The sequence below is a fragment of the Coregonus lavaretus genome (genome assembly GCF_964263955.1).
Source record: "Coregonus lavaretus genome assembly, chromosome: 23".
NCBI lineage: Eukaryota > Metazoa > Chordata > Actinopteri > Salmoniformes > Salmonidae > Coregonus > Coregonus lavaretus.
The window spans coordinates 1,735,809-1,763,533 of NC_140010.1; the positions used below are offsets into that span (position 1 = coordinate 1,735,809).

The window sequence follows — 27,725 nt, forward strand, 5'->3', positions numbered from 1 at the left end:
CTCTATGATAAAGAAGATTTATCCACCTGCAGTCATCTTCTTTAAAATCATGATCAAGAATAAAATGTTAATAAAATGAGAATATGCGCCGATTTTATGTGCTGTTTTTAGATCAGATCATTTGACTTTTATTTAGAAAAACGAAAATGCGACCGGAAAAGGGAGCTGAGTGTTAACGTTACAATACAAATCTGTTTTACTTCCTGACAGGGTAAAGTATATATTTATGATAATTTGGTTATTTAATAGTTAGTGGAGTTATTATTCACAATGTAGCTAACGAAATGTAATGCCTTCCTTGTATTTGGCATAGTTATGCATTAGGATTAGGGAATGAACGGTATTTATGATAATCGTTACATGGTGAAAATCGGGCCTCTCTGAAATGAAAATGGTTGGCCCTCCCTTCATCAACAAAATATATGTTACCTAAACCATCCCTGAACGCTTGAAAAATAACAAGTGACCGTCCCCTGTACCCAAAATAGTAATTAAAACATAAAGTGGATAGCAGGGAACATTCTTACTGTTTACCAGTGGTGTAGTGCACTTTTTTTCAGGTGAGGGAACGCAACAAACAAAAAGTTGGCTAAATGACATCATAATTTCCTCAATCAAAGTTTATACCGACAGTTGAATAGGCTATCATTATATAATATACATAAAATGCATCCGCCAATTGCAATTTACGCCTGCTTATGCCCACACACATTGTATAAAGGAAAGTTTCCATTTTGAATACCATCAAACACCAAGTTAAGCATAGGCTACCTATTTTCTAAAGAGGCCATCATCACTGAACACGGTTACATGCGTGGCCATTGGATCGTCAGATTAATATAATAGGTCGATTGAAACGTTTACATGCATTGCAAGAAGAACGATTCCCCTAATAATTCTGTCTTCATGGACAGATCTGAAATCAGGCTAACTGATGGCACTCTGATAAATGCAGATACTCGCCAATCAAAATAAACGTTCTACCACAACAAACATGTTATTTTTGGGAAGCATATTTGATTCTGAGTTCGGACATATAAAGTTTGTATGTGAAAACTACTTCTACTACGTATACATTCAGTAGTTCCGAATTGAATTCGCTCGCTCGGCTGGTGCTAGGATGCTGGACGGCGGAGTAAGGCGTTTACATGTCCTAATTGTTGGGTAGTTGAATTAAAGAAGTTTAACTCGCTTTAATAACAACTCATCCTTTCCTAGGTTTTACACTTCAAAGCCATTTTCATTCTCTAGTTCTAGTCACGTCTTCATCACTATAACAGGTAGGTAGTCTTGCAATAGTACTATACTATGTCCCATCCTTTGTTAGATTTAAAGTCCACAACTTTAACAATACAACTGTATTCCCGTTTAACATTGTTGTTACAATAGCTTACACATTAAATACGATTTATTTTATTTTACATTCAAAAGGGAAGTACTTTTGTTTTTACATAAATCAAAGTTTCAACTGCAATTTTTCAGTGCTTCCATATAAACATTATTCAACAGTCAAATGTAACATTTCAGGAACTCTTGATACAAATCTTCTCTTATATCAGTTATTTTTTATTTCAGACCTTTTTTCATTACCATGTCCCTAAACCATGTTGGCTTTCTAGATCCATCTTCTGTGCTCACTCGTTCAAATTAGTTGTCTGAGGTTTGTCCCAGAAACACATAGCGTGTCTCGGAACTTGGCATCCAACTTTCCATTCTACATATTACAATGTACACAACGTCTCCAACATCAAAGCTGTGTTCTTTGGCTCTGTTTTGTCAGCGTATTGTTTCATTTTCTGTTTCTAGGTTTTGTGGTGGTTTTGAATGTCTTTTGCTTTTTCCTTTTACTTCTCAATACTTGGCAACTTTGTTCAAATGTCTCTTCCAAACATGAGAAAGGTTGGTGTTTCCCCCGAAGCACGATGAGGCGTTGAGCGATTAGCTAGGAGAATCTTTGGAAGCTCCTCTTTCCAGCACTTCAAATCAATTGTATTGGTCACATACAGGTGTTTAGCAGATGTTATTGCGGGTGTAGCGAAATGCTTGTGTTTCTAGCTCCGACAGTGCAGTAATATCTACCAAGTAATATCTAACAATTTCACAACATATACCCAATACACACAAATCTAAGTAAAGCAATTGAATTAAGAATATATAAATAAATATATGGATGAGAAATGTCAGTGGCATAGACTAAGATACAGTAGAATAGTATAGAATACAGTATATACATATGAGATGAGTAATGCAAGATATGTAAACATTATTAAAGTGACTAGTGTTCAATTTATTAAAGTGGCCAGTGATTTCTAATCTATGTATGTAGGCAGCAGCCTCTAATGTGCTAGTGAAGGCTGTTTAACAGTCCGATGGCCTTGAGATAGAAGCTGTTTTTCTGTCTCTCGGTCCCAGCTTTGATGCACCTGTACTGACCTCGCCTTCTGCATGATAGCAGGGTGAACAGGCAGTGGATCGGGTGGTTGTTGTCCTTGATGATCTTTTTGGCCGGGAGTTTGCCCCATGTGATGCGTGGCCATTTGATTAATTGTTCAGCAGTCTTATGGCTTGGTGGTGGAAGCTGTTAAGGAGCCTTTTGGTCCAAGACTTGGCGCTCCGGTACCGCTTGCCGTGCGGTAGCAGAGAGAACAGTCTGTGACTTGGGTGACTGGAGTCTTTGACAATTTTGAGGGCTTCCCTCTGACACCGCCTGGTATAGAAGTCCTGGATGGCAGGGAGCTCAGCCCCAGTGATGTACCGGGCCGTACTCACTACCCTCCTTAGCGCCTTACGGTTGGAGGCCGAGCAGTTGCCATACCAGGCGGTGATGCAACCGGTCAGGATGCTCTCGATGGTGCAGCTATATAACTTTTTGAGGGTCTGGGGACCCATGCCAAATCTTTACAGTCTCCTAAGGGGGAAGAGGCGTTGTTGTGCCCTCTTAATTTTTCCTTGTTAAGTGTCGGTCCTCTGTCTTGGAATGTCTCTGTTCCAGTTCACTTTTGCTTTCAGCGAAGACAACAACATCGTCCATGTAGCAAACCACACCTTGTAACCACATAGCATAAAGTCCATGGCTTTCTGGTAGGCCTCAGGTGCGCTTGATAATCCGAAAGGAACTTTCTTGAATCTGTAGTATCCTCTGTGTGTGATGAATGTTGTCAGGTTTCTTTATTCTGAGGGTAGTTCAACTTGCCAAAATCATTTTCTTGCGTCCAGCTTTGCAAACACTTTCGCTCCTTGCATTGCTTGCAGTATACTGTCTACTGTGGGAATGTCATGCGTCTGGGTGTAGCGGTAGGATGGAATCAGGCGTAGGACACAGAACTACAATAACAAAGTTCTTTACTGGAACAAAATAGCAGAGCAAATCCTCCACGCAGGGAAGCGCAAATACCGGCTCACCAAAAGACAGCAAAACAACGAACAATCACGCACAACACCATGAGGGAACCAGAGGGTAAAATAGGGAAACGAATTACCATAATGAATAACAGGTGTGATCAATACAGACAAGACTAGTGTAACACAGAAAACATAGATCGGTGGCAGCTAGTACTCCGGTGACGACGAGCGCCGAAGCCTGCCCGAGCAAGGAGGAGGGGCAGCCTCGGCTGAATTCATGACAGGGAACTGGGTGTCTCGTATGACAGCTTTGTTCTCGTAAATTGAACACAAACTCCCGACTTCTTTTGTTTCTTTCTTTGGAATGAGGAGAATATCGGAAATCCATTCTGATCCTTCATTCACTAGATTAACATCATCATCTAACATCCTAGTCCAGTTCTTCATTGACAGCTTCCAGCTTTTGATAAGGAACGCATCTCAGGCCTTGAGCTACAGGGGGTGTTTTCCCATTCACCGTAACTTTGTGACTATTTCCAAGTCCTTGGAAAAGGGACTCATATTCCTGTGCTAGCTGCACGAATCTGCCTGGTGATTTCTCTATTATTGCCATTATCTCTTGTGCTCAGTATTTTCAATTCAAAACATGTTTTCCTTCCTATCAATGCTTCTACATTTCCTTTGGTATTTTGTTGCACTTTTATTCCATACTAGTTCTGCTTTGTAGTCTGAGCATGAGCATATCACTTTTTCTTAGCCTCTAAGTTCCATTCCTGCAAACGTTCTCTTGAACAGGGCTTCTCCGATGAAATTCCTTCCACTGCCTGTATCGAGGATAATTTTCCAGCTATTGTCCATTGACTTTCACTGTTTCTTTTCCCTCACGTCAGATTCAGGTTCATTCACAGCTTGAACTGGTTTGTCAGTTTTTAGCTTTGTCTCTCTTTATTTTTGTCGCTTGTGTTCTTTTAAGTGCTTTTGTTTCCATTTTTGTTTTAATTAGCATTTACACGTCCTCCAGTAAAATTAACATGACTGTCATTGGCCAAAATGATCAGAAAGCACTTTTTATTTTCTGCTGTTTCAAATATTCTGACAACGAGGAGAGCTCTCTGTAGTGTTAACCCTTCTTCCTCTCAGTCTTTTGTATGCACATCTTTCCACTAGCTGATCCCTCAACATGTCTGACTCCAGTGCATCAAACTCACATGATTGAGCAAGTTGTCTTAATGCATTCACATAAGGATCGATAGTTTCCTACCTCAACTAGCCGGTGCCCCCCGCACATTGACTCTGTACCGGTACCCCCTGTATATAGCCTCCCTACTGTTATTTCCCATTGACTCTGTACCGGTACCCCCCTGTATATAGCCTCCCTACTGTTATTTCCCATTGACTCTGTACCGGTACCCCCCTGTATATAGCCTCCCTACTGTTATTTCCCATTGACTCTGTACCGGTACCCCCCTGTATATAGCCTCCCTACTGTTATTTCCCATTGACTCTGTACCGGTACCCCCTGTATATAGCGTCCCTACTGTTATTTCCCATTGACTCTGCACCGGTACCCCCTGTATATAAAGCGTCCCTACTGTTATATTATTTTACTTCTGCTCTTTTTTTCTCAACACTTTTTTGCTTTATTCTACTTTTTTATTAAAAATAAATGCACTGTTGGTTAAGGGCTGTAAGTAAGCATTTCACTGTAATGTCTGCACCTGTTGTATTCGGCGCATGTGGCCAATAAAATTTGATTTGAGTTTCGTCTTGAGCCTGTGCTCTTTGTCTAAACTTGTGCCTTTCCAAACCCACATTTCTCTGCATTTTAAAGTAGGCTACAGTCTGCCAATGTACCTTTTCTCCCGGTTGATTGGCGACGATTCTCTGAACAGTGCCTTGCAAAAGTATTCATCCCCCTTGGCGTTTTTCCTATTTTGTTGCATTACAACCTGTAATTGAAATGGATTTATATTTGGATTTCATGTAATGGACATACACAAAATAGTCAGAATTGGTGAAGTAAATTGAAAAAAATAACTTGTTTCAAAACATTCTAAAATGGAAAAGTGGTGCGTGCATATGTATTCACCCCCTTTGCTATGAAGCCCCTAAATAAGATCTGGTGTAACCAATTACCTTCAGAAGTCACATAATTAGTTAAATAAAGTCCACCTGTGTGCAATCTAAGTGTCACATGATCTCAGTATATATACACCTGTTCTGAAAGGCCCCAGAGTCTGCAACACCAATAAGCAAGGGGCACCACCAAGCAAGCTGCACCATGAAGACCAAGGAGCTCTCCAAACAGGTCAGGGACAAAGTTGTGGAGAAGTACAGATCAGGGTTGGGTTATAAAAAAATATCCGAAACATTGAACATCCCACGGAGCAACATTAAATCCATTATAAAAAAATTGAAAGAATATGGCACCACAACAAACCTGCCAAGAGAGGGCCGCCCACCAAAACTCACGGACCAGGCAAGGAGGGCATTAATCAGGGAGGCAACAAAGAGACCAAAGATAACCCTGAAGGAGCTGCAAAGCTCCACAGCGGAGATTGGAGTATCTGTCCATAGGACCACTTTAAGCCGTACACTCCACAGAGCTGGGCTTCACGGAAGAGTGGCCAGAAAAAAGCCATTGCTTAAAGAAAATAATAAGCAAACACGTTTGGTGTTCACCAAAAGGCATGTGGGAGATGCCCCAAACATATGGAAGAAGGTACTCTGGTCAGATGAGACTAAAATTTAGCTTTTTGGCCATCAAGGAAAACGCTATGTCTGGCGCAAACCCAACACCTCTCATCACCCCGAGAACACCAAAGAAAAAAGCCATATCTGGCCAATAAAAATAAAAGATTAAGACGGGCAGTCTGAGATATGGCTTTTTCTTTGCAACTCTGCCTAGAAGGTCAGCATCCCGGAGTCACCTCTTCACTGTTGACGTTGAGACTGGTGTTTTGCGGGTACTATTTAATGAAGCTACCAGTTGAGGACCTGTGAGGCGTCTGTTTCTCAAACTAGACACTCTAATGTATTTGTCCTCTTGCTCAGTTGTGCACCAGGGCCTCCCACTCCTCTTTCTATTCTGGTTAGAGCCAGTTTCCGCTGTTCTGTGAAGGGAGTAGTACACAGCGTTGTACGAGATCTTCAGTTTCGTGGCAATTTCTCACATGGAATAGCCTTCATTTCTCAGAACAAGAATAGACTGACAAGTTTCAGAAGAAAGTTATTTGTTTCTGGCCATTTTGAGCCTGTAATCGAACCCACAATTGCTGATGCTCCAGATACTCAACTAGTCTCAAGAAGGCCAGTTTTATTGCTTCTTTAATCAGCACAACAGTTTTCAGCTGTGCTAACATAATTGCAAAAGGGTTTTCTAATGATCAATTAGCCTTTTAAAATGATAAACTTGGATTAGCAAACACAACGTGCCATTGGAACACAGGACTGATGGTTGCTGATAATGGGCCTCTGTACGCCTATGTAGATATTCCATTTAAAAAAACAGCCGTTTCCAGCTACAATAGCCATTTACAACATTAACAATAATGGACAAAACAACTGCTTTTCTTTAGAAAACAAGGACATTTCTAAGTGACCCCAAACTTTTGAACGGTAGTGTGTGTGTATGTACAGTGGGGAAAAAAAGTATTTAGTCAGCCACCAATTGTGCAAGTTCTCCCACTTAAAAAGATGAGAGAGGCCTGTAATTTTCATCATAGGTACACGTCAACTATGATAGACAAAATAAAAAATTTTTTTCCTGAAAATCACATTGTAGGATTTTTAATGAATTTATTTGCAAATTATGGTGGAAAATAAGTATTTGGTCAATAACAAAAGTTTCTCAATACTTTGTTAAATGCCCTTTGTTGGCAATGACACAGGTCAAACGTTTTCTGTAAGTCTTCACAAGGTTTTCACACACTGTTGCTGGTATTTTGGCCCATTCCTCCATTCAGATCTCCTCTAGAACAGTGATGTTTTAGGGCTGTCGCTGGGCAACACGGACTTTCAACTCCCTCCAAAGATTTTCTATGGGGTTGAGATCTGGAGACTGGCTAGGCCACTCCAGGACCTTGAAATGCTTCTTACGAAGCCACTCCTTCGTTGCCCGGGCGGTGTGTTTGGGATCATTGTCATGCTGAAAGACCCAGCCACGTTTCATATTCAATGCCCTTGCTGATGGAAGGAGGTTTTCACTCAAAATCTCACGATACATGGCCCCATTCATTCTTTCCTTTACACGGATCAGTCGTCCTGGTCCCTTTGCAGAAAAACAGCCCCAAAGCATGATGTTTCCACCCCCATGCTTGACAGTAGGTATGGTGTTCTTTGGATGCAACTCAGCATTCTTTGTCCTCCAAACACGACGAGTTGAGTTTTTACCAAAAAGTTATATTTTGGTTTCATCTGACCATATGACATTCTCCCAATCCTCTTCTGGATCATCCAAATGCACTCTAGCAAACTTCAGACGGGCCTGGACATGTACTGGCTTAAGCAGGGGGACACGTCTTGCACTGCAGGATTTGAGTCCCTGGCGGCGTAGTGTGTTACTGATGGTAGGCTTTGTTACTTTGGTCCCAGCTCTCTGCAGGTCATTCAGTAGGTCCCCCCGTGTGGTTCTGGGATTTTTGCTCACCGTTCTTGTGATCATTTTGACCCCACGGGGTGAGATCTTGCGTGGAGCCCCAGATCGAGGGAGATTATCAGTGGTCTTGTATGTCTTCCATTTCCTAATAATTGCTCCCACAGTTGATTTCTTCAAACCAAGCTGCTTACCTATTGCAGATTCAGTCTTCCCAGCCTGGTGCAGGTCTACAATTTTGTTTCTGGTGTCCTTTGACAGCTCTTTGGTCTTGGCCATAGTGGAGTTTGGAGTGTGACTGTTTGAGGTTGTGGACAGGTGTATTTTATACTGATTACAAGTTCAAACAGGTGCCATTAATACAGGTAACGAGTGGAGGACAGAGGAGCCTCTTAAAGAAGAAGTTACAGGTCTGTGAGAGCCAGAAATCTTGCTTGTTTGTAGGTGACCAAATACTTATTTTCCACCATAATTTGCAAATAAATTCATTAAAAATCCTACAATGTGATTTTCTGGATTATTTTTTCTCAATTTGTCTGTCATAGTTGACGTTTACCTATGATGAAAATTACAGGCCTCTCTCATCTTTCTAAGTGGGAGAACTTGCACAATTGGTGGCTGACTAAATACTTTTTTTCCCCACTGTATATATATATATAACACAAAATATTACATGACCCTCCCCTGGACTAGATTAAAATAATACTAAACCCTCCCCTTGACTGAAATTGAAATAACATGACCCTCCCCCATTTTCCTCCAGGTCCCCATTCTGTAAATGTTGATCCATCCGACCTTGATTTAGCTAGCAGTGCTGAGTTCGTTTTGTCATCTGCATTCAGTTGTAGTGAACATACAAAACTGTAGTTACATTGACTATATACTGTATATGTTGACATGTTATTGTTAGCCTGTCAACCTCTGTCCTCTGAAAAAGCTACTGAGTGATCGTCATTGAATCCCGTTGAACAAGTTTATCCACATCCCCTCTAACGTCAACACAAGGCTAGCAGCGTAATAGAACTCTATTGACCTCATGTATCTTTTTCTCCACAGGCTGTTCTCCTGATCAGTATCCTACATGGCGGATAACAGTGATTTCCTCTTGCAATTTCAAGGTGAGTGAGTTTTTATAGACTGTATTAATAATGATAATGCCATTCAGATCAGTGGAGGCTCCTCAGAGGAAGGGGAGGACCATCCTCCTCAGTGAATTCAATAAAAATAGAAATAGCGAAACATTAAAAAAGTTATTATTTTTAGATAAAGCGATACTAAATATATTCACGTCACCAAATAACTGATTAAAACACACTGTTTTGCGATGAAGGTCTACAGTAGCCTCAACAGCACTCTGTAGGGTAGCACCATGGTGTAGCCGGAGGACAGCTAGTTTCCATCCTCCTCTGGGTACATTGACTTCAATACAAAACCTAGGAGGCTCATGGTTCTCACCCTCTTCCATAGACTTACACAGTAATTATGACAACTTCCGGAGGACGTCCTCCAACCTATCAGAGCGTTTGCAGCATGAACTGACATGTTGTCCACCCAATCAAAGGATAAGCTACAGCTAGCTAGCAGTGCATAAAATGTGTTGAGAAGTTGACTCAAAGAGAGAGAAAGACAATAGTTGAACAGTTTTGAACAAATTCATTTCTTCAAAAATCCTGATATTACCAGGTTCTGACCACTAGATGGTGCTGTTAGGTGATTTAACAATCTGAGATGGTGAGTGTCGAAATCCTCTTTCATGTGCTTTTTGAGGTGGAACGACCCTTTACTAACATTCTGAATCAGAATCTTTGTCATAACCTTTTCTTTTACTAACATTCTGAATCAGAATCTTTGTCATAACCTTTTCTTTTACTAACATTCTGAATCAGAATCTTTGTCATAACCTTTTCTTTTACTAACATTCTGAATCAGAATCTTTGTCATAACCTTTTCTTTTACTAACATTCTGAATCAGAATTTGACAGTGCTGAGAGCCATTTGGGAGGGAACAGAGATGCGACCACCATCAGTATCGAGGACGAAGCAGCAGGAAGTCACAAACCTCAGAAACAGAGGAGATCTGCCCCGGTGACATCCTTCGAAGAGGACAATGACCCATTGGCCAATGACGACAAGACTGAGGTCAGAGAAATACATACACTACATGACCAAAAGTATGTGGACACCTGCTGGTCGAACATTTCATTCCAAAATCATGGGCATTAATATGGAGTTGGTCCCCCTTTGCTGCTATAACAGCCTCCACTCTTCTGGGAAGGCTTTTCACTAGATGTTGAAACATTGCTGCAGGGACTTGCTTCCATTCAGCCACAAGAGCATTAGTGAGGTTGGGCACTTTGTGCACGGGGGCATTGTCATGCTGAAACAGGAAAGGGCCTTCCCCAAACTGTTGTCACAAAGTTGGAAGCACAGAATCGTCTAGAATGTCATTGTATGCTGTAGCGTTAAGATTTCCCTTCACTGGAACTAAGGGGCCTAGCCCCAACCATGAAAAACAGCCCCAGACCATTATTCCTCCTCCACCAAACTTTACAGTTGGCACTATGCATTGGGGCAGGTAGTGTTCTCCTGGCATCCGCCGAACCTAGATTTGTCCGTCGGACTGCCAGATGGTGAATCGTGATTCATCACTCCAGAGAACGCGTTTCCACTGCTCCAGAGTCCAATGGCGGCGAGCTTTACACCACTCCAGCCGACGCTTGGCATTGCGCATGGTGATCTTAGGCTTGTGTGTGGCTGCTCGGCCATGGAAACCCATTTCATGAAGCTCCCGACTAACAGTTATTGTGCTGATGTTGCTTCTAGAGACAGTTTGGAACTTGGTAGTGAGTGTTGCAACCGAGGACAGACCATCTTTACGCGCTTCAGCGGTCCCGTTCTGTGAGCTTGTGTGGCCTACCACTTCGGGACTGAGCCGTTGTTGCTCCTAGACGTTTCCACTTCACAATAACAGCACTTACAGTTGACCAGGGGCAGCTCTAGCAGGGCAGAAATTTGACGAACTGACTTGTTGGCAAGGTGGCATCCTATGATGATGCCATGTTGAAAATCACTGAGCTCTTCAGTAAGGCCATTCTCCTGCCAATGTTTGTCTATGGAGATTGCATGGCTGTGTGCTCGATTTTATACACCTGTCAGCAACGGGTGTGACTGAAAGAGCCAAATCTACTCATTTGAAGGCGTGTCCATATACTTTTGTATATATAGTGTAGTTTACCACGTTATAACGTAACATTGACAACATGTGGGCTGCGATCGGCAAGCATTTAGTTGCAGCCCATGTGTTGTCAATGTTTGCTTCAGAAATAAAGCACATGCCATATAAAAGCCCATTTGATGTTTGTGATAATTCATCTAATTATGTGACTGTGGGTTGTTTGTTTGTTACTGGATGTAAGTTACATTGTTTTTAAAATGCAAGTTTCTTTTCCCTCCAGCTGTTGTCTGGGCAGAAGAAAAGTGCTCCTTTCTGGACCTTTGAATATTATCAGACATTCTTTGACGTAGAGACACACCAGGTACTTCCACTCAACTGCCTTTATCTCAGACTTGTGATGTATTGTTCATCTGAATTTAATCGGCCAAACAAATAGGCCTTTGAATACATTATACACGTTTTGTAATGACTATTGCAATGAGTATTTAAGAACGAATCAAGTTACTTTCCTCATACATTGGATCAGGACCTGATTATTTTTGTGGGGAAAACAGCTAACTTCCTGCATTTCAACACACATTTTGCCGTGGAGAGAAAAATGTGCTGTTTTATAGATCATCTCATGTTATTGTTCACATTTTGCAATGAGGCTGAGAGGTTTTTATTTATTTTTAAAGCAAATGTCCTGTAATTCTACACATTTTGCTATCATATGCTATCTAGGGGGCCCACCGACCTCCAGGTGACCCATAACCCCAAAAAACAAAACAAAAAGTCGGGGGCCACCGGGTCACGTGCCCTGCGTGCCCTTTCTGTCGTCCATAGGATAGGCGTCCGCCTTTTGATATGTAATAATGTATTCATTCAATTTCTGTGTTGTAATGCCAGTGCTGTCATGCCAGTGTTGTAATGCCAGTGTTGTAATGCCAGTGTTGTAATGCCAGTGTTGTCATGCCAGTGTTGTCATGCCAGTGTTGTAATGCCAGTGTTGTCATGTGTTTCCTCCAGGTGAGAGAGAGAATCCTAGGGTCGTTATTGCCATGGCCAGGGAAGAACTTCGTCCGTCTCTACATCCGCAGCAACCCTGATCTTTATGGTGAGCGTCCTTCCTTCCTACTAGTGATGACATGAAGTGTTGTTACCCTAAAATGTTTTCCGTTAGCGCCAGCTGTCGGCCAATCAGCCGCTTACTTTTTCCACTTCATATTACCTACCGTATTTTCCGCACTATAAGGCCACCGGAGTATAAGCCGCAGCAGCTAAATTGAATGATATTGAATGATGTGTCCATATATAAGCCGCACTGGACTATAAGCCGCAGGTGTTTTAATGTTTAATTACCATATGTAAGGGTTCGTACACAGAGGGGATTGTCGGGAAAGAGACAAACTGTCTCGCTCTCGTAATGTCTGTCTGTCTTGCTCTCGTTCTGTCTCTCGTTCTGTCTCTCGTACCACTCTCGGGTTCCACTTTTACTTTTGCACGATACCTGTCTCACTCATTTCCGGCCTCCAGCTTTTCCTGCTGGAGCCCGCCGCTTAAAGGTGGGGGGCGCGGACCGGTCATAGAGCCCATAGAGTTAAAGTTGGTGGACTGTAACCTGTAAAATCCATAGATTTAGGAGGTCTTCTAGTGGCCGTTAGCTGTAAAAATCCATAGATTAGCCGCACCGTTATATAAGCCGCAGGGTCGAAAAATGGGGGAAAAAGGCGCGGTTTATAGTCCGAAAATTACGGGTAGGTTACTTTTCATTTAAACGTTTTAATTGGCTAGTCTGTCGATCCCACTCCCGCTACAGTGAACGATATGCATCTTCTAGCGATCTACCGATAGGTACAGGCTCCTGTCAGTCACAAAGCGAGCGACGACATGGGTAATGCGGTGTGCTTTCTGTCCAACCTCCTGGTACAATTTGTTGCAATTTAAGTTCTTTACACACGGAGAATACGATTTAGCTTAATTATAGTTTTTCTGACACATTAATTTATTTTACTTTGTGTGTTTCACATAGCCAGCCACATGGAGTCGTGACACATAGGAGGCTGTTTACTGTGTGTTGATTGACAACTGAACACCAAGTGTTGACTAGTTTATAAAAGGTGTCGAACTGACGGAATAAAGTCGATCTCCTACAGTGCATTCGGAATACATTCAGACCAATTGACTTTTTCCACATTTTGTTACGTTACAGCCTTATTCTAAAATTGATTAAATTGTTTTTTTGGCTCCTCAATCTACACACAATACCCCATAATGATAAAGCAAAAACAGGTTTTTAGAATGGTTTGCAAATTTATTAAAAATAAAAAATGGAAATATCACATTTACATACTGTAAGTATTCAGACCCTTTACTCAGTACTGTGTTGAAGCACCTTTGGCAGCGATTACAGCCTTGAGTCTTCTTGGGTATGACACTACAAGCTTGGCACACCTGTATTTGGGGAGTTTCTCCCATTCTTCTCTGCAGATCCTCTCAAGCTCTGTCAGGTTGGATGGGGAGCGTCGCTGCACAGCTATTTTCAGGTCTCTCCAGAGATGTTAGATCGGGTTCAAGTCCGGGCTCTGGCTGGGCCACTCAAGGACATTCAGAGACTTGTCCCGAAGCCACTCCTGCATTGTCTTGGCTGTGTGTTTAGGGTTGTTGTTCTGTTGGAAGGTGAACCTTCGCCCCCAGTCTGAGGTCCTGAGTGCTCTGGAGCAGGTTTTCATCAAGGATCTCTCTGTACTTTGCTCCATTAATCTTTCCCTCGATCCTGACTAGTCTTCCAGTCCCTGCTGCTGAAAAACATCCCCACAGCATGATGCTGCCACCACCATGCTTCACCGTAGGGATGGTATTGGCCAGGTGATGAGCGGTGCCTGGTTTCCTCATTTTTTACATTTACATTTTAGTCATTTAGCAGACGCTCTTATCCAGAGCGACTTACAGTTAGTGAATACATATTTTTTTTATACTGGCCCCCCGTGGGAATCGAACCCACAACCCTGGCGTTGCAAACGCCATGCTCTATCAACTGAGCTACATCCCTGCCGGCCATTCCCTCCCCTACCCTGGACGACGCTGGGCCAATTGTGCGCCGCCCATGAGTCTCCCGGTCGCGGCCTGCTGCGACAGAGCCTGGATTCGAACCAGGATCTCTAGTGGCACAGTTTGCACTGCGATGCAGTGCCTTAGACCACTGCGCCACTCCAGACGTGACGCTTGGCATTCAGGCCAAAGAGTTCAATCTTGGTTTCATCAGACCAGAGAATCTTGTTTCTCATGGTCAGAGTCCTTTAAGTGCCTTTTTGTCAAACTCCAAGCGGGCTGTCATGTGCCTTTTACTGAGGAGTGGCTTCCGTCTGGCCACTCTACCATTAAGGCCTGATTGGTGGAGTGCTGCAGAGATGGTTGTCCTTCTGGAAGGTTCTCCCATCTCCACAGAGTAATTCAGGAGCTATGTCAGTGTGACCACTGCGTTCTTGATCACCTCCCTGACAAAAAAGGCCCTTCTTCCCCGATTGCTCAGTTTGGCCGGGCGGCCAGCTCTAGGAAGAATCTTGGTGTTTCCAAACTTCTTCCATTTAAGAATGACGGAGGCCACTGTGTTCTTGGGGACCTTCAATGCTGCAGAATTTTTTTGGTACCCTTCCCCAGATCTGTGCCTCGACACAATCCTGTCTCGGAGCTCTACGGACAATTCCTTTGACCTCATGACTTGGTTTTTGCTCTGACATGCACTGTCAACTGTGGGACCTTATATAGACAAGTGTGTGCCTTTCCAAATCATGTCCAATCAATTGAATTTACCACAGGTGGAGTCCAATCAAGTTGTAGAAACATCTCAAGGATGATCAATGGAAACAGGATGCATCTGAGCTCAATTTCGAGTCAATTTGAAGTCTCATAGCAAAGGGGCTGAATACTTATGTAAATAAGGTATTTCAGTTTTTTATTTGTATACATTTTCAAACATTTCTAAAAACCTGTTTTCGTTTTGTCATTATGGGGTATTGTGTGTAGATTGATGAGGGAAAAAATATATATAATCCATTTTAGAATAATGCTGTAACGTGACAAAATGTGGAAAAAGTCAAGGGGTCTGAATACTTTCCGAATGCACTGTATATCCCTTTGCCATTCATAAATCATGCAATGTGGTTATTTGTCCATGGTATTGCATATCGACAAGTCAACCAAAGGGTTTCCAAGGTTTCCTTTCCTAGGAGCTTGGCTTGCCAGGCAGTGACTCTAAAGTGAGTGGTCTCGTCGGTGATGTAGCCTGGCGGATCGCATCGGTGATGTATCCTACCGGATCGCATCGGTGATCGGATCGCATCGGTGATGTAGCCTACCGGATCGCATCGGTGATGTAGCCTACCGGATCGCATCGGTGATCGGATCGCATCGGTGATGTATCCTACCGGATCGCATCGGTGATCGGATCGCATCGGTGATGTAGCCTACCGGATCGCATCGGTGATGTAGCCTACCGGATCGCATCGGTGATCGGATCGCATCGGTGATGTAGCCTACCGGATCGCATCGGTGATGTAGCCTGCCGGATCGCATCGGTGATGTAGCCTGCCGGATCGCATCGGTGATGTAGCCTACCGGATCGCATCGGTGATGTAGCCTGCCGGATCGCATCGGTGATGTAGCCTGCCGGATCGCTTACCGGATCGCATCGGTGATGTAGCCTGCCGGATCGCATCGGTGATGTAGCCTGCCGGATCGCTTACCGGATCGCATCGGTGATGTAGCCTGCCGGATCGCTTACCGGATCGCATCGGTGATGTAGCCTACCGGATCGCATCGGTGATGTAGCCTGCCGGGTCGCATCGGTGAGAGAGCCGTTCATTTGGCTCCCTAATTTGCATATGCTACTGGTAGGCCTAGTCTTTTTGCAGATTATCTGCAAATAAATTATGAAAACATTCGATGAAGATGGTGAATCATCACTGCAGGAACAACAGGTAGTGGAGAGACTCATTCTGGTCCAAATATCATCATTAGGGCCCTCACAGAATCCAGGCATTAAAACATGTATTGACCTTAGTAGGGAATCAACTAAATGTATTGACCTTAGTAGGGAATCAACTAAATGTACTGACCTTAGTAGGGAATCAACTAAATGTATTGACCTTAGTAGCGAATCCCTTTGAAAACTGCTTATGTTGCATCGATATGAGTCAGAAACAAAATTTACTACAAAGTGTAAATAGGATCATTTTGGTCATAAAGTCAGTCTTGTCTAAAACTGAGTTTGGAACATCCGTGCGTCACAACCGATAAATGGAGGTTGAGTTTTGATTTGATGATGTCCATTTGCCAAACTCGTGATGCGAGATTGCTCTCTATCCCAGTGGTTCCCAAACTTTTTCAGTTACTGTACCACCAACTGAATTTTGCTCTTAGATTCATTCTGGGGATTTTGAGGAAGTGAAATAGGCTTCATGGGGGACAAACATCATTAACCAAATGCAGAGTTGGTCAGGAAACACACCTCCAAGACTGATATCTAATTTTTTCAAATGAGCAACAGAAAAACATACGTGCCAATTGGCGTGTTCAGTGGTTCTTTAACTACGAAGTAGCCTGGCAGAATGATATCATGATTATTTTCATCAATCCACTGGGTATTTACTCTACCGTCACATGGTCACTACAAAACCACCGCTAAACAACATCCTCATGCTAGGTGCTCACTTCCATTAATGGGTAACTACATCCAAAAATCAACAAGTGGTCTCCTGATGTGGTTTAAGCATTGTTGTGGACTTAGAACATACAATTTTGTTGTTTTTCAAAAAACCTTTTTTTTTTTTAAATAGATAATTTGAAGAACTAACATCATTGTGGCAATTCATATCTTGCAGTACAAATGAGACTTTAATCTCAAGAGAAGACAAGATAAATGTTAAAAGGTTTAATGTTCTCTTACTTAGAAAACAGTCCTGATCATATAGTCCTAGACAATATCCAAAACAACAATACACTGAATCCGGACATTTTCAGGCATTTCAAATGGTAAAGTCATGTCTTTCTAGACAATACCACAACACATTTTTTCAATCTGAGAGGTAAACTCGTTAAAGTATTCAATAATTTCGCTGTGTATTTCGGATGGAATTAAGGCATAAGAATTTACGCCAAAAACATTTTGAACGCAGAAGGACAAGCCCCCCCGGACCGGGGGCACCTGGCTGGCCACTTTTTCTATTTGGCTGGCTACTCTATCTCCAGTCGTGGTCAAAAGTTTTGAGAATGACACAAATATTAATTTTCACAAAGTCTGCTGCCACAGTTTTGATGATGGCAATTTGCATATACTCCAGAATGTTATGAAGAGTGATCAGATGAATTGCAATTAATTGTAAAGTCCCTCTTTGCCATGAAAATGAACTTAATCCCATTTCAGCCCTGCCACAAAAGGACCAGCTGACATCATGTCAGTGATTCTCTCGTTAACACAGGTGAGAGTGTTGACGAGGACAAGGCTGGAGATCACTCTGTCATGCTGATTGAGTTAGAATAACAGACTGGAAGCTTTAAAAGGAGGGTGGTGCTTGAAATCATTGTTCTTCCTCTGTTAACCATGGTTACCTGCAAGGAAACACGTGCCGTCATCATTGCTTTGCACAAAAAGGGCTTCACAGGCAAGGATATTGCTGCTAGTAAGATTGCACCTAGATCAACCATTTATCGGATCATCAAGAACTTCAAGGAGAGAGGTTAAATTGTTGTGAAGAAGGCTTCAGGGCGCCCAAGAAAGTCCAGCAAGCGCCAGGACCGTCTCCTAAAGTTGATTCAGCTGCGGGATCGGGGCACCACCAGTGCAGAGCTTGCTCAGGAATGGCAGCAGGCAGGTGTGAGTGCATCTGCACCCACAGTGAGTTAAAGACTTTCGGAGGATGGCCTGGTGTCAAGAAGGGCAGCAAAGAAGCCACTTCTCTCCAGGAAAAACATCAGGGACAGACTGATATTCTGCAAAAGGTACAGGGATTGGATTGCTGAGGACTGGGGTAAAGTCATTTTCTCTGATGAATCCCCTTTCCGATTGTTTGGGGCATCTGGAAAACACCTTGTCCGGAGAAGACAAGGTGAGCGCTACCATCAGTCCTGTGTCATGCCAACAGTAAAGCATCCTGAGACCATTCATGTGTGGGGTTGCTTCTCAGCCAAGGGAGTTGGCTCACTCACAATTTTGCCTAAGAACACAGCCATGAATAAAGAATGGTACCAACACATCCTCCGAGAGCAACTTCTCCCAACCATCCAAGAACAGTTTGGTGACGAACAATGCCTTTTCCAGCATGATGGAGCACCTTGCCATAAGGCAAAAGTGATAACTAAGTGGCTCGGGGAACAAAACATCGACATTTTGGGTCCATGGCCAGGAAACTCCCCAGACCTTAATCCCATTGAGAACTTGTGGTCGATCCTCAAGATGCGGGTGGACAAACAAAAACCTACAAATTCTGACAAACTCCAAGCATTGATTATGCAAGAATGGGCTGCCATCAGTCAGGATGTGGCCCAGAAGTTAATTGATAGCATGCCAGGGCGGATTGCAGAGGTCTTGAAAAAGAAGGGTCAACACTGCAAATATTGACTCTTTGCATAAACTTAATGTAATTGTCAATAAAGGCCTTTGACACTTATGGAATGGTTGTAATTATACTTCAGTATACCATAGTAACATCTGACTAAAATATCTAAAAACACTGAAGCAGCAAACTTTGTGAAGACCAATACTTGTGTCATTCTCAAAACTTTTCACCCCCCTTGGCATTTTTCCTATTTTGTTGCCTTACAACCTGGAATTTTAATTGATTTTTTGGGGGGTTTGTATCATTTGATTTACACAACATGCCTACCACTTTGAAGATGAAAAATATGTTTTATTGTGAAACAAACAAGAAATAAGAAAAAAAAACAGAACTTGAGCGTGCATAACTATTCACCCCCCCCCAAAGTAGAGCCACCTTTCGCAGCAATTACAGCTGCAAGTCTCTTGGGGTATGTCTCTATAAGCTTGGCACATCTAGCCACTGGGATTTTTGCCCATTCTTCAAGGCAAAACTGCTCCAGCTCCTTCAAGTTGGATGGGTTCCGCTGGTGTACAGCAATCTTTACGTCATACCACAGATTCTCAATTGGATTGAGGTCTGGGCTTTGACTAGGCCATTCCAAGACATTTAAATGTTTCCCCTTAAACCACTTGAGTGTTGCTTTAGCAGTATGCTTAGGGTCATTGTCATGCTGGAAGATGAACCTCTGTCCCAGTCTCAAATCTCTGGAAGACTGAAACAGGTTTACCTCAAGAATTTCCCTGTATTTAGCGCCATCCATCATTCCTTCAATTCTGACCAGTTTCCCAGTCCCTGCCGATGAAAAACATCCCCACAGCATAATGCTGCCACCACCATGCTTCACTGTGGGGATGGTGTTCTCGGGGTGATGAGAGGTGTTGGGTTTGCGCCAGACATAGCGTTTTCCTTGATGGCCAAAAAGCTCAATTTTAGTCTCATCTGACCAGAGTACCTTCTTCCATATGTTTGGGGAGTCTCCCACATGCCTTTTGGCGAACACCAAACGTGTTTGCTTATTTTTTTCTTTAAGCGATGGCTTTTTTCTGGCCACTCTTCCATAAAGCCCAGCTCTGTGGAGTGTACAGCTTAAAGTGGTCTTATGGACAGATACTCCAATCTCCGCTGTAGAGCTTTGCAGCTCCTTCAGGGTTATCTTTGGTATCTTTGTTGCCTCTCTGATTAATGCCTTCCTTGCCTGGTCCGTGAGTTTTGGTGGGCGGCCCTCTCTTGGCAGGTTTGTTGTGGTGCCATATTCTTTCCATTTTTTAATAATGGATTTAATGGTGCTCCGTGGGATGTTCAAAGTGTCGGATATTTTTTTATAACCCAACCCTGATCTGTACTTCTCCACAACTTTGTCCCTGACCTGTTTGGAGAGCTCCTTGCTCTTCATGGTTCCGCTTGCTTGGTGGTGCCCCTTGCTTAGTGGTGTTGCAGACTCTGGGGCCTTTCAGAACAGGTGTATATATACTGAGATCATGTGACAGATCATGTGACACTTAGATTGCACACAGGTCGACTTTATTTAACTAATTATGTGACTTCTGAAGGTAATTGGTTGCACCAGATCTTATTTAGGGGCTTCATAGCAAAGGGGGTGAATACATATGCACGCACCACTTTTCCGTTATATATTTTTTTGAATTTTTTTAAACAAGTTATTTTTTTCATTTCACTTTACCAATTTGGACTATTTTGTGTATGTCCATTACATGAAATCCAAATAAAAATCAATTTAAATTACAGGTTGTAATGCAACAAAATAGGAAAAACGTCAAGGGGGATGAATACTTTTGCAAGGCACTGTACTTGTGGAATACACTGAGTATATAATGACATTTTACATTTTAGTCATTTAGCAGACGCTCTTATCCAGAGCGACTTAACAGTTAGTGAGTGCATACATTTTCATACTGGCCCCCTGTGGGAATCAAACCCACAACCCTGGCGTTGCAAGCGCCACGCTCTACCAACTGATCCACATGGGGCACCTGTATCTTGATGACGCCATTCAACAAGTGGCAGAATAAAATTCTACCTCATCAGTGAATTGAGGGACGTCGCTTTGTTTTGAATGGAGTGAGGGACATTGCTTTGTGGAAGCAGCCTTTGAAACTGGCTGTGATGCTGCTGATTACTGATACCGTCTGTCTCTCTGTGTCTCCAGGTCCCTTCTGGATCTGTGCTACTCTGGTCTTTGTCATCGCCATCTGTGGAAACATCTCTGACTTCCTGGTTTACCTGGGGAATCCCCAGTACAAATACGTCCCAGAGTTCCGGAAAGGTGAGTGTCATTTAAGTTTTTCGAGGGTAAAACAAACACATGATCAAACTGACTCCTCCACTTTCCAAGACTCAGTCAAATAGATACTGAACAAAAAAACGTCCTTTCCCATAAATGTTTTTAGAAAAATAGTGTGATTGTTGCTACTGTATCTGTGTGTGTTTTTATTTCCCAGTGACCATTGCGGCCACGGCGATCTACAGCTATGCGTTGCTGGTTCCCCTGGCCCTGTGGGGCCTGCTGGTCTGGAGGAACGCCAAGGTTATGAACATGGTCTCTTACTCATTCCTGGAGATCGTCTGTGTCTACGGATATTCCCTGGCCGTCTACATACCTGCTGTGGTAAAACATGAGAGATTACACTGTTTCATGTCTGATTGTGTGGCTTTGTTGATATTTTATTAGGTTCAATATTGTCCGATTTACTTTGTTGGAATGCAAATGTTGAGGACATGTTTATTCCAGTCTTTTTTTTTAAATCATGTTGTTGTTGTTACAGGTGTTGTTGTTGACAGGTGTTGTTGTTGACAGGTATTGTGGATCATCCCGTATGAGACCGTCAGGTGGCTTTCCATTGTTGTGGCTCTCTGTCTCTCTGGTTCCGTCCTGGTCTTGACCTTCTGGCCCGCCGTCCGTGACGACCGGCCCCGGGTTGCCATAGCGATCATGACGGCCATCGCGGCGCTCCACATCCTCTTGGCGGTCGGTTGTAAGGTAAACATTCCGGAAAAACACACCTGGGTCGTGTGCATTAGGGCACAGCGTAGCAAAACGTTACTAAACGTTGTGGTGCACCATGGGAAACCAAAATGAGTGTTTCTTATTGGTCAAGTTCAGACCTCTTTCTTCCGTATCGTGCCTGGTGAACACGACACCAGCCTCACGGAGTTGGGTTGTTCCTGGAAATGTAATACAATGTCCTGATTTAACAATCTCCAACCTGACTGACCCAGTTTAGATAACCCCACCTGGCTGCGCTCTGTTAGCTCCAATGGTTGCATCGCCAAATGGGACCCACACAATGACTTAATTAGCTCAGTTACCTCCTCGCTATTCTACTGGAGTCTTGTAGCGTGGCATCTGGCAGAGCGATACACCAGGGAGGGTGGACCTGACCATAGTATCTTTGGCTACACTCCCTCAAGACGGCCATCTTGACAGCGCATGAGAAACAGATTAGAGGAGTCAAGTTAGTTAGTTTACCTCAGGGGGAGGGAGGGAGGGAGGGAGGGGAGGGGAAAGAGGGAGGGAGGGGAAGGAGGGAGGGGAAGGGAAGGAGGGGAGGGGAAAGAGGGAGGAAGGAGGGAGGGAGGGGAGGGGGGAGGGGAAGGGAAGGAGGGGAGGGGAAAGAGGGAGGGAGGGGAAGGAGGGAGGGAGGGAGGGAGGGAGGGGAAGGAGGGAGGGAGGGGGGGGGGGAGGGAGGGGAAGGGAAGGAGGGGAGGGGAAAGAGGGAGGGAGGGGAAGGAGGAAGGAGGGAGGGAGGGAGGGAGGGGAAGGAGGGAGGGAGGGGGGGAGGAAGGGAGGGAGGGAGGGGGGGGAGTGGGAGGGAGGGAGGGAGGGAGGGAGGGAGGGAGGGAGGGAGGGAGGGAGGGGAAGGAAGGAGGGAGGGAGGGAGGGGAGGGGAAAGAGGGAGGGAGGGAGGGAGGGAGGGAGGGAGGGAGAGAGGGGGAGGGAGAGAGGGGGAGGGAGGGAGGTAGGGGGGGAGGGGAGGGAGGGAGGGAGGGGAAGGGAAGTAGGGGAGGGAGGGAGGGAGGGAGGGGAAGGGAAGGAGGGGAAGGAGGGGAGGGAGGGAGGGAGGGAGGGAGGGGAAGGGAAGGAGGGGAGGGAGAGGGGGAGGGAGGGGAGGGGGGGGAGGGAGGGAGGGGAGTGGAAGGAGGGAGGGAGGGGAAGGAGGGAGGGAGGGAGGGAGGGGAGTAGAAGGAGGGAGGGAGGGAGGGAAGGAGGGAGGGAGGGAGGGGAAGGAGGGAAGGACTTTTTGCACTTTTATTCTATGTTAGTGCACTTAATTTAATGTAACAGGCTTTTAAAATTCCATAATTTCTACTTAAAATATCAAAGGGACGCAAAAGGCACCCATTTCGTGGAATGACCCCCCTACTTACAGAGAGAGATGAGTGACTGAAGGGCTTAATAAAAAAGACTGACAGGAAATTAGTTTAGTCCCAAATGACACCCTATTCCCTATATAGTGCACTACTGTTGACCAGGGTGGCACCCTATTCCCTATATAGTGCACTACTGTTGACCAGGGTGGCATCCTATTCCCTATATAGTGCACTACTGTTGACCAGAGCCCCTGTTCCTCTCTAGCCTGTCGGTCTCGGGTTTTTCCCCAAATCGCACCCTATTCCCTACGGGCCCTGGTCAAAAGTAGTGCACTATATAGGGAATAGGGTGTCATTTGGGACGTTCTCTCAGTATAAATGATTTGCTGTGTTTATTTTCATCCAGGCTTACTTCTTCAGTACGTTGGAGGTTGAACACACTGCTGTTGATGCTGTGGTGGGCAATGTAACCAAGTCATCTCCAACCACAAACGCACTGAACTGATACAATGTCCTGAGGTAAATGGTGGAACTAAAGATGTTTGCATTGTCACCACTGGTGATCTTATATAGCCACTTGTGTAACTAATATAATAATAATAATAATAATAATAATAATATGCCATTTAGCAGATGCTTTTGTCTAAAGCGACTTAGTCATGTGTGCATACATTTAACTAACCTGTAATTAGTACTGAGCGATTAACCAACATTTCTTTTTTGGGAGGGGTTATTAAACAACTAATTGACCGTCGGTTCAATTACTTGAAATCCATTTAGTTCTGTATTTTCTGTGAGCCCAACGTGCTGTTTCTCTAGAGATAAATCAAATAATTAATGAAGAGAAATCAATGAAAGAAGTATGTGGGACGCTGGGCTGATGGGAGTTGTAGTTTTCATAAAGCCAATATTCAGCGTAGTTCAGCGTAGAAACGCGGTAATTAACTACAATGACCATAATCCATTCTGGCAGTTTTTTCCTGCTCTGAGACAAATCAGAGAGTTTTCACTCTCGCCAAAATAAGCCCAATGTGTTTCTATGGGGTTATTTTGGACCTGAGATGTCGCCTGCCTTCCCGCCTTTAGGACAACGACTCTCATTGTTAGGGCGGGGACATGAACATCTGGTCATTATATGTGACCCATTTCAGGAAACTAGGCATATGTCACAAGTCACGACTTCACAGTTTAAATCATAATTGCGTTTTTTGGCAGAAATGCCTTCTGGAACATGTGAACTTTCATGTGCCTTAATAACAAACTTGTATGCCATCTGTAAATACGAATATTTTTTTTTTAATTACGAGCCTTGTTGGTTAAGCCACAGAAAAAGACAGCAACCTTCCCACTAACCATGATTGGCTGAGATAATAACATGCCGAGAGAGTAGTTCGGATTGGTCTGCCATATGATTGGTCTGCCATATGATTGGTCTGCCATATAGACGGTTTCTGTCTTTTTGAGCTGGTCAGTATGTGTAGGTAATCCTGTCAAACGCTGCTTTTTTTTTAAATGTATCGTGTAGTGGAGCTGCATTAGTGTTGCTCTCCACTTTCTGGAGGATCGAGTTTTGAAATCAGTGGAATTAGAGAGTATGATAGCTAAGGAGATGGAGAAAACACCTGTCTCCGGATTACATCTTCAAACTAAGGGCAACCATGGCATCCGTGAGGGAGACACGTCCATCATGCATGATGATGTATACGGTTAAGATAGTCTAGCTAGCTACATTTTCAGATATTACACATTTCGTTTCAAGCTAAAGTGTACTGTTAGCTAGCTAGCTAGCTAGCTAGCGTTAGCTGGCTGGCTCCCTAGCTAACGTTATTTGTATGACGTTATTATTCGTATCCCAGAACCGTTTGCTTTGCTAGTTAGAGCCTAATGTTAGCTAGCTAACATTGAACATGGTTGGTTAGCTACCTACAGATTCATACAGGGTAGTAACGACATGATTTGGCACTATGTTCATTGTTGTTTAACTAGCTAACGTTAGCTGGCTGGCTCGTAGGCTAACGTTACGTGACGTGTGTGATCTTACATGTTGTTTACCTAGCTATGTTCAATGTTTACCTTGCTAGCTAGCTACATGTCTTAAGCTAAAGTGTACAACACCCGTTGAATATGGCCGGTGTCAGTAAACGTCGGCATAAAAGCGTAATGAAATTGTTGCCAGCAGAGCTGGTTAGGCTGTTTTCATGTTATCCAGAGGTAAAACGAGATGGGTGGGGCTAAAGCTTAAGAGAGTGTGAACGATGCTGAATGGGTGGAGACAAAGAAGAGCTCTTCACTAGATACCAAAACATTCAAATGCCATTTTCTCAAAAGTGAGTTTACAAGTTCATCAACTTTCAAAGCAGAATTACTTTCCCATTGTTCCTCAAATGCAGTGTATGATATACCATTTTGTAGCTCTGAGTCTCTACTTTTATCCAATGTAAAAAAACACAATTTCAAATGTTGCTACATAAGACCAAATCCAGGTGGTGAGTCACATATACAGATCTCTGGACGGATACACTTTTACCCCTGCTATGTTAGGTTAGAGAAGACCGCATGAGAGAGGAATGTACACAACTCAGCGACAAGGGAGAGAGACAGTTGGTGAAAGTATGCCTTATCTACTCTGAAGAACTAGTACAATGATTTAGTCAGACAGCTTTGCAGCAGTCTTTGGCAGGATAGCTAAATAGGATGACTAAAGACGGGACAGTACGGGGAGCAGCACATAACGTTAGATGGTCTGGCTGGCTGGCTGCTACTGCCTGAGCAGAGATAACGTTAGATGGCCTGGCTGGCTGACTGCTACAGCCTGAGCAGAGATAACGTTAGATGGTCTGGCTGGCTGGCTGCTACTGCCTGAGCAGAGATAACGTTAGATGGTCTGGCTGGCTGGCTGCTACTGCCTGAGCAGAGATAACGTTAGATGGTCTGGGTGGCTGGCTGCTACTGCCTGAGCAGAGATAACGTTAGATGGTCTGGCTGGCTGGCTGCTACAGCCTGAGTAGAGATAACGTTAGATGGTCTGGCTGGCTGGCTGCTACTGCCTGAGCAGAGATAACGTTAGATGGTCTGGCTGGCTGGCTGCTACAGCCTGAGTAGAGATAACGTTAGATGGTCTGGCTGGCTGGCTGCTACTGCCTGAGCAGAGATAACGTTAGATGGTCTGGCTGGCTGGCTGCTACTGCCTGAGCAGAGATAACGTTAGATGGTCTGGCTGGCTGGCTGCTACTGCCTGAGCAGAGATGAGATGATAACTTTAAGGAATGAAAAATAATAAAGTAATCAAATAAAAAATAAAAAATAAGCAACTGAAATATTTTGTTATTTCATAGTAATTTCCTTTGTTTCTGTCCAATGTGGAACTGACAGAGACAATGGAATATTTTCAATGTTTTGGCAATTAAATGTTCACTATTTTTGGCTTTGGAATTTGCATTAAAAAGCTCTAAAATCGTTTTAACGTAATTATTTCATAATACATTCCATGTTTTTGTTTTTTTAAATCGTCGAAATCCGTGATAAAAAAATAAATAATCGAACCGAAACCGAACTGACCTCAAAAAGCACTAATCGCTCAGCACTTCCTGTTATACACACATGTGAAAAGACTTGTGAATGTATCATGTGTTTTCCCATGCCACTGTACATCCTGTTTACAGGTTTTAGTGGTGTGAGTTACATCCTGTTTTAGCATAAAAACATTTTCTTTATCGTCTTTTCATTTCTTATTTATTTACCACCTTCTGTTGTGCCCAACATCATCTGACACCAGACTTCCTGTCCTGGAAATGATTTATCCTTCCCACAGCGAACAAGTGTTAGTGTTATTATTTTTTAATTGCAGCGTCTCCTGTTCCCTTATTAGGTAGAATCAAGTTCCCGTGGCGACGGTGTCATGGTGTTGTCTTCGTTACCGACCTGCTGCACCGACCTTGCCTGGGTGGGTCTTCCTGTTAAAGCCCGTAAAGACACAGTAATGTGTTACAGCACGACACACACACACAACACACACACACACACACACACAACACACACACACACACACAACACACACACACACACACACCTGGGTTGTAATCATTAGGGACCAAACGGAAGAAAATGGACTGAAACAATAAGAAAGGCATATTTGTGTTTTCCGTTGCAAAGCGTTGGACGTTTTTCATGTGTATGTACTAATGAATACGACCCTGGTCCGAAGACCTGGGTTATGTACCAAATGGCACCCTATTCCCTATGTAGTGCACTACTTTAGACCATAGAATGGCACCCTATTCCCTATATAGTGCACTACTTTAGACCAGAGAATGGCACCCTATTCCCTATATAATGCACTACTTTAGACCAGAGAATGGTACCCTATTCCATATATAGTACACTACTTTAGACCAGGACCCCTATAATGCACTATATAGTGAATAGGGTGCTATTTGGAACGCTGACTTCTGGAAACAGACACTGGTGGTGGCTACAGAATGTTCTTTCTAAAACGGTTTCTAAACTGTCTGCCTTAATGATACACAACTAAACATGAGTGGTGTTACTGGGGGGAGCCAGTCATTTCCTCCCTTCCTGTTTAACTAGTCATAGTTTTACTGTTAAATATGTGTGTGTATATATATATAGAACTTGATATTGATAAGACACTGTTCACAAAAAACGTCATTTGAAAGACGCTTCTTTGTATTAAAATGTTTTTCTTTGT

General features: G+C 43.5%; 1 protein-coding gene across 3 annotated transcripts; it reads left to right on the plus strand.

Annotated features, from left to right (window-relative positions):
• The first annotated feature begins 123 nt into the window (after window positions 1-123).
• On the plus strand, window positions 124-27,725 carry yipf1 (Yip1 domain family, member 1). Of its 3 annotated transcripts, XR_014615128.1 has the most exons (11): window positions 124-211; window positions 8,993-9,054; window positions 9,909-10,075; window positions 11,392-11,472; window positions 12,120-12,207; window positions 20,856-20,972; window positions 21,148-21,314; window positions 21,504-21,686; window positions 23,424-23,536; window positions 26,886-27,261; window positions 27,443-27,725. XR_014615128.1 is itself a non-coding variant. In XM_084188214.1 (10 exons), the coding sequence occupies exons 2-9, from the start codon at window positions 9,018-9,020 to the stop codon at window positions 23,520-23,522; spliced, it is 939 nt and encodes a 312-aa protein (XP_084044340.1). In that variant the 5' UTR covers window positions 124-211; window positions 8,993-9,017; the 3' UTR covers window positions 23,523-23,536; window positions 26,886-27,725. The 3 variants fall into 3 exon arrangements, 2 of the variants coding, with proteins under 2 accessions (XP_084044340.1, XP_084044341.1); XM_084188214.1 differs by having other exon boundaries at window positions 26,886-27,725; XM_084188215.1 differs by having other exon boundaries at window positions 163-211; window positions 9,010-9,054; window positions 26,886-27,725.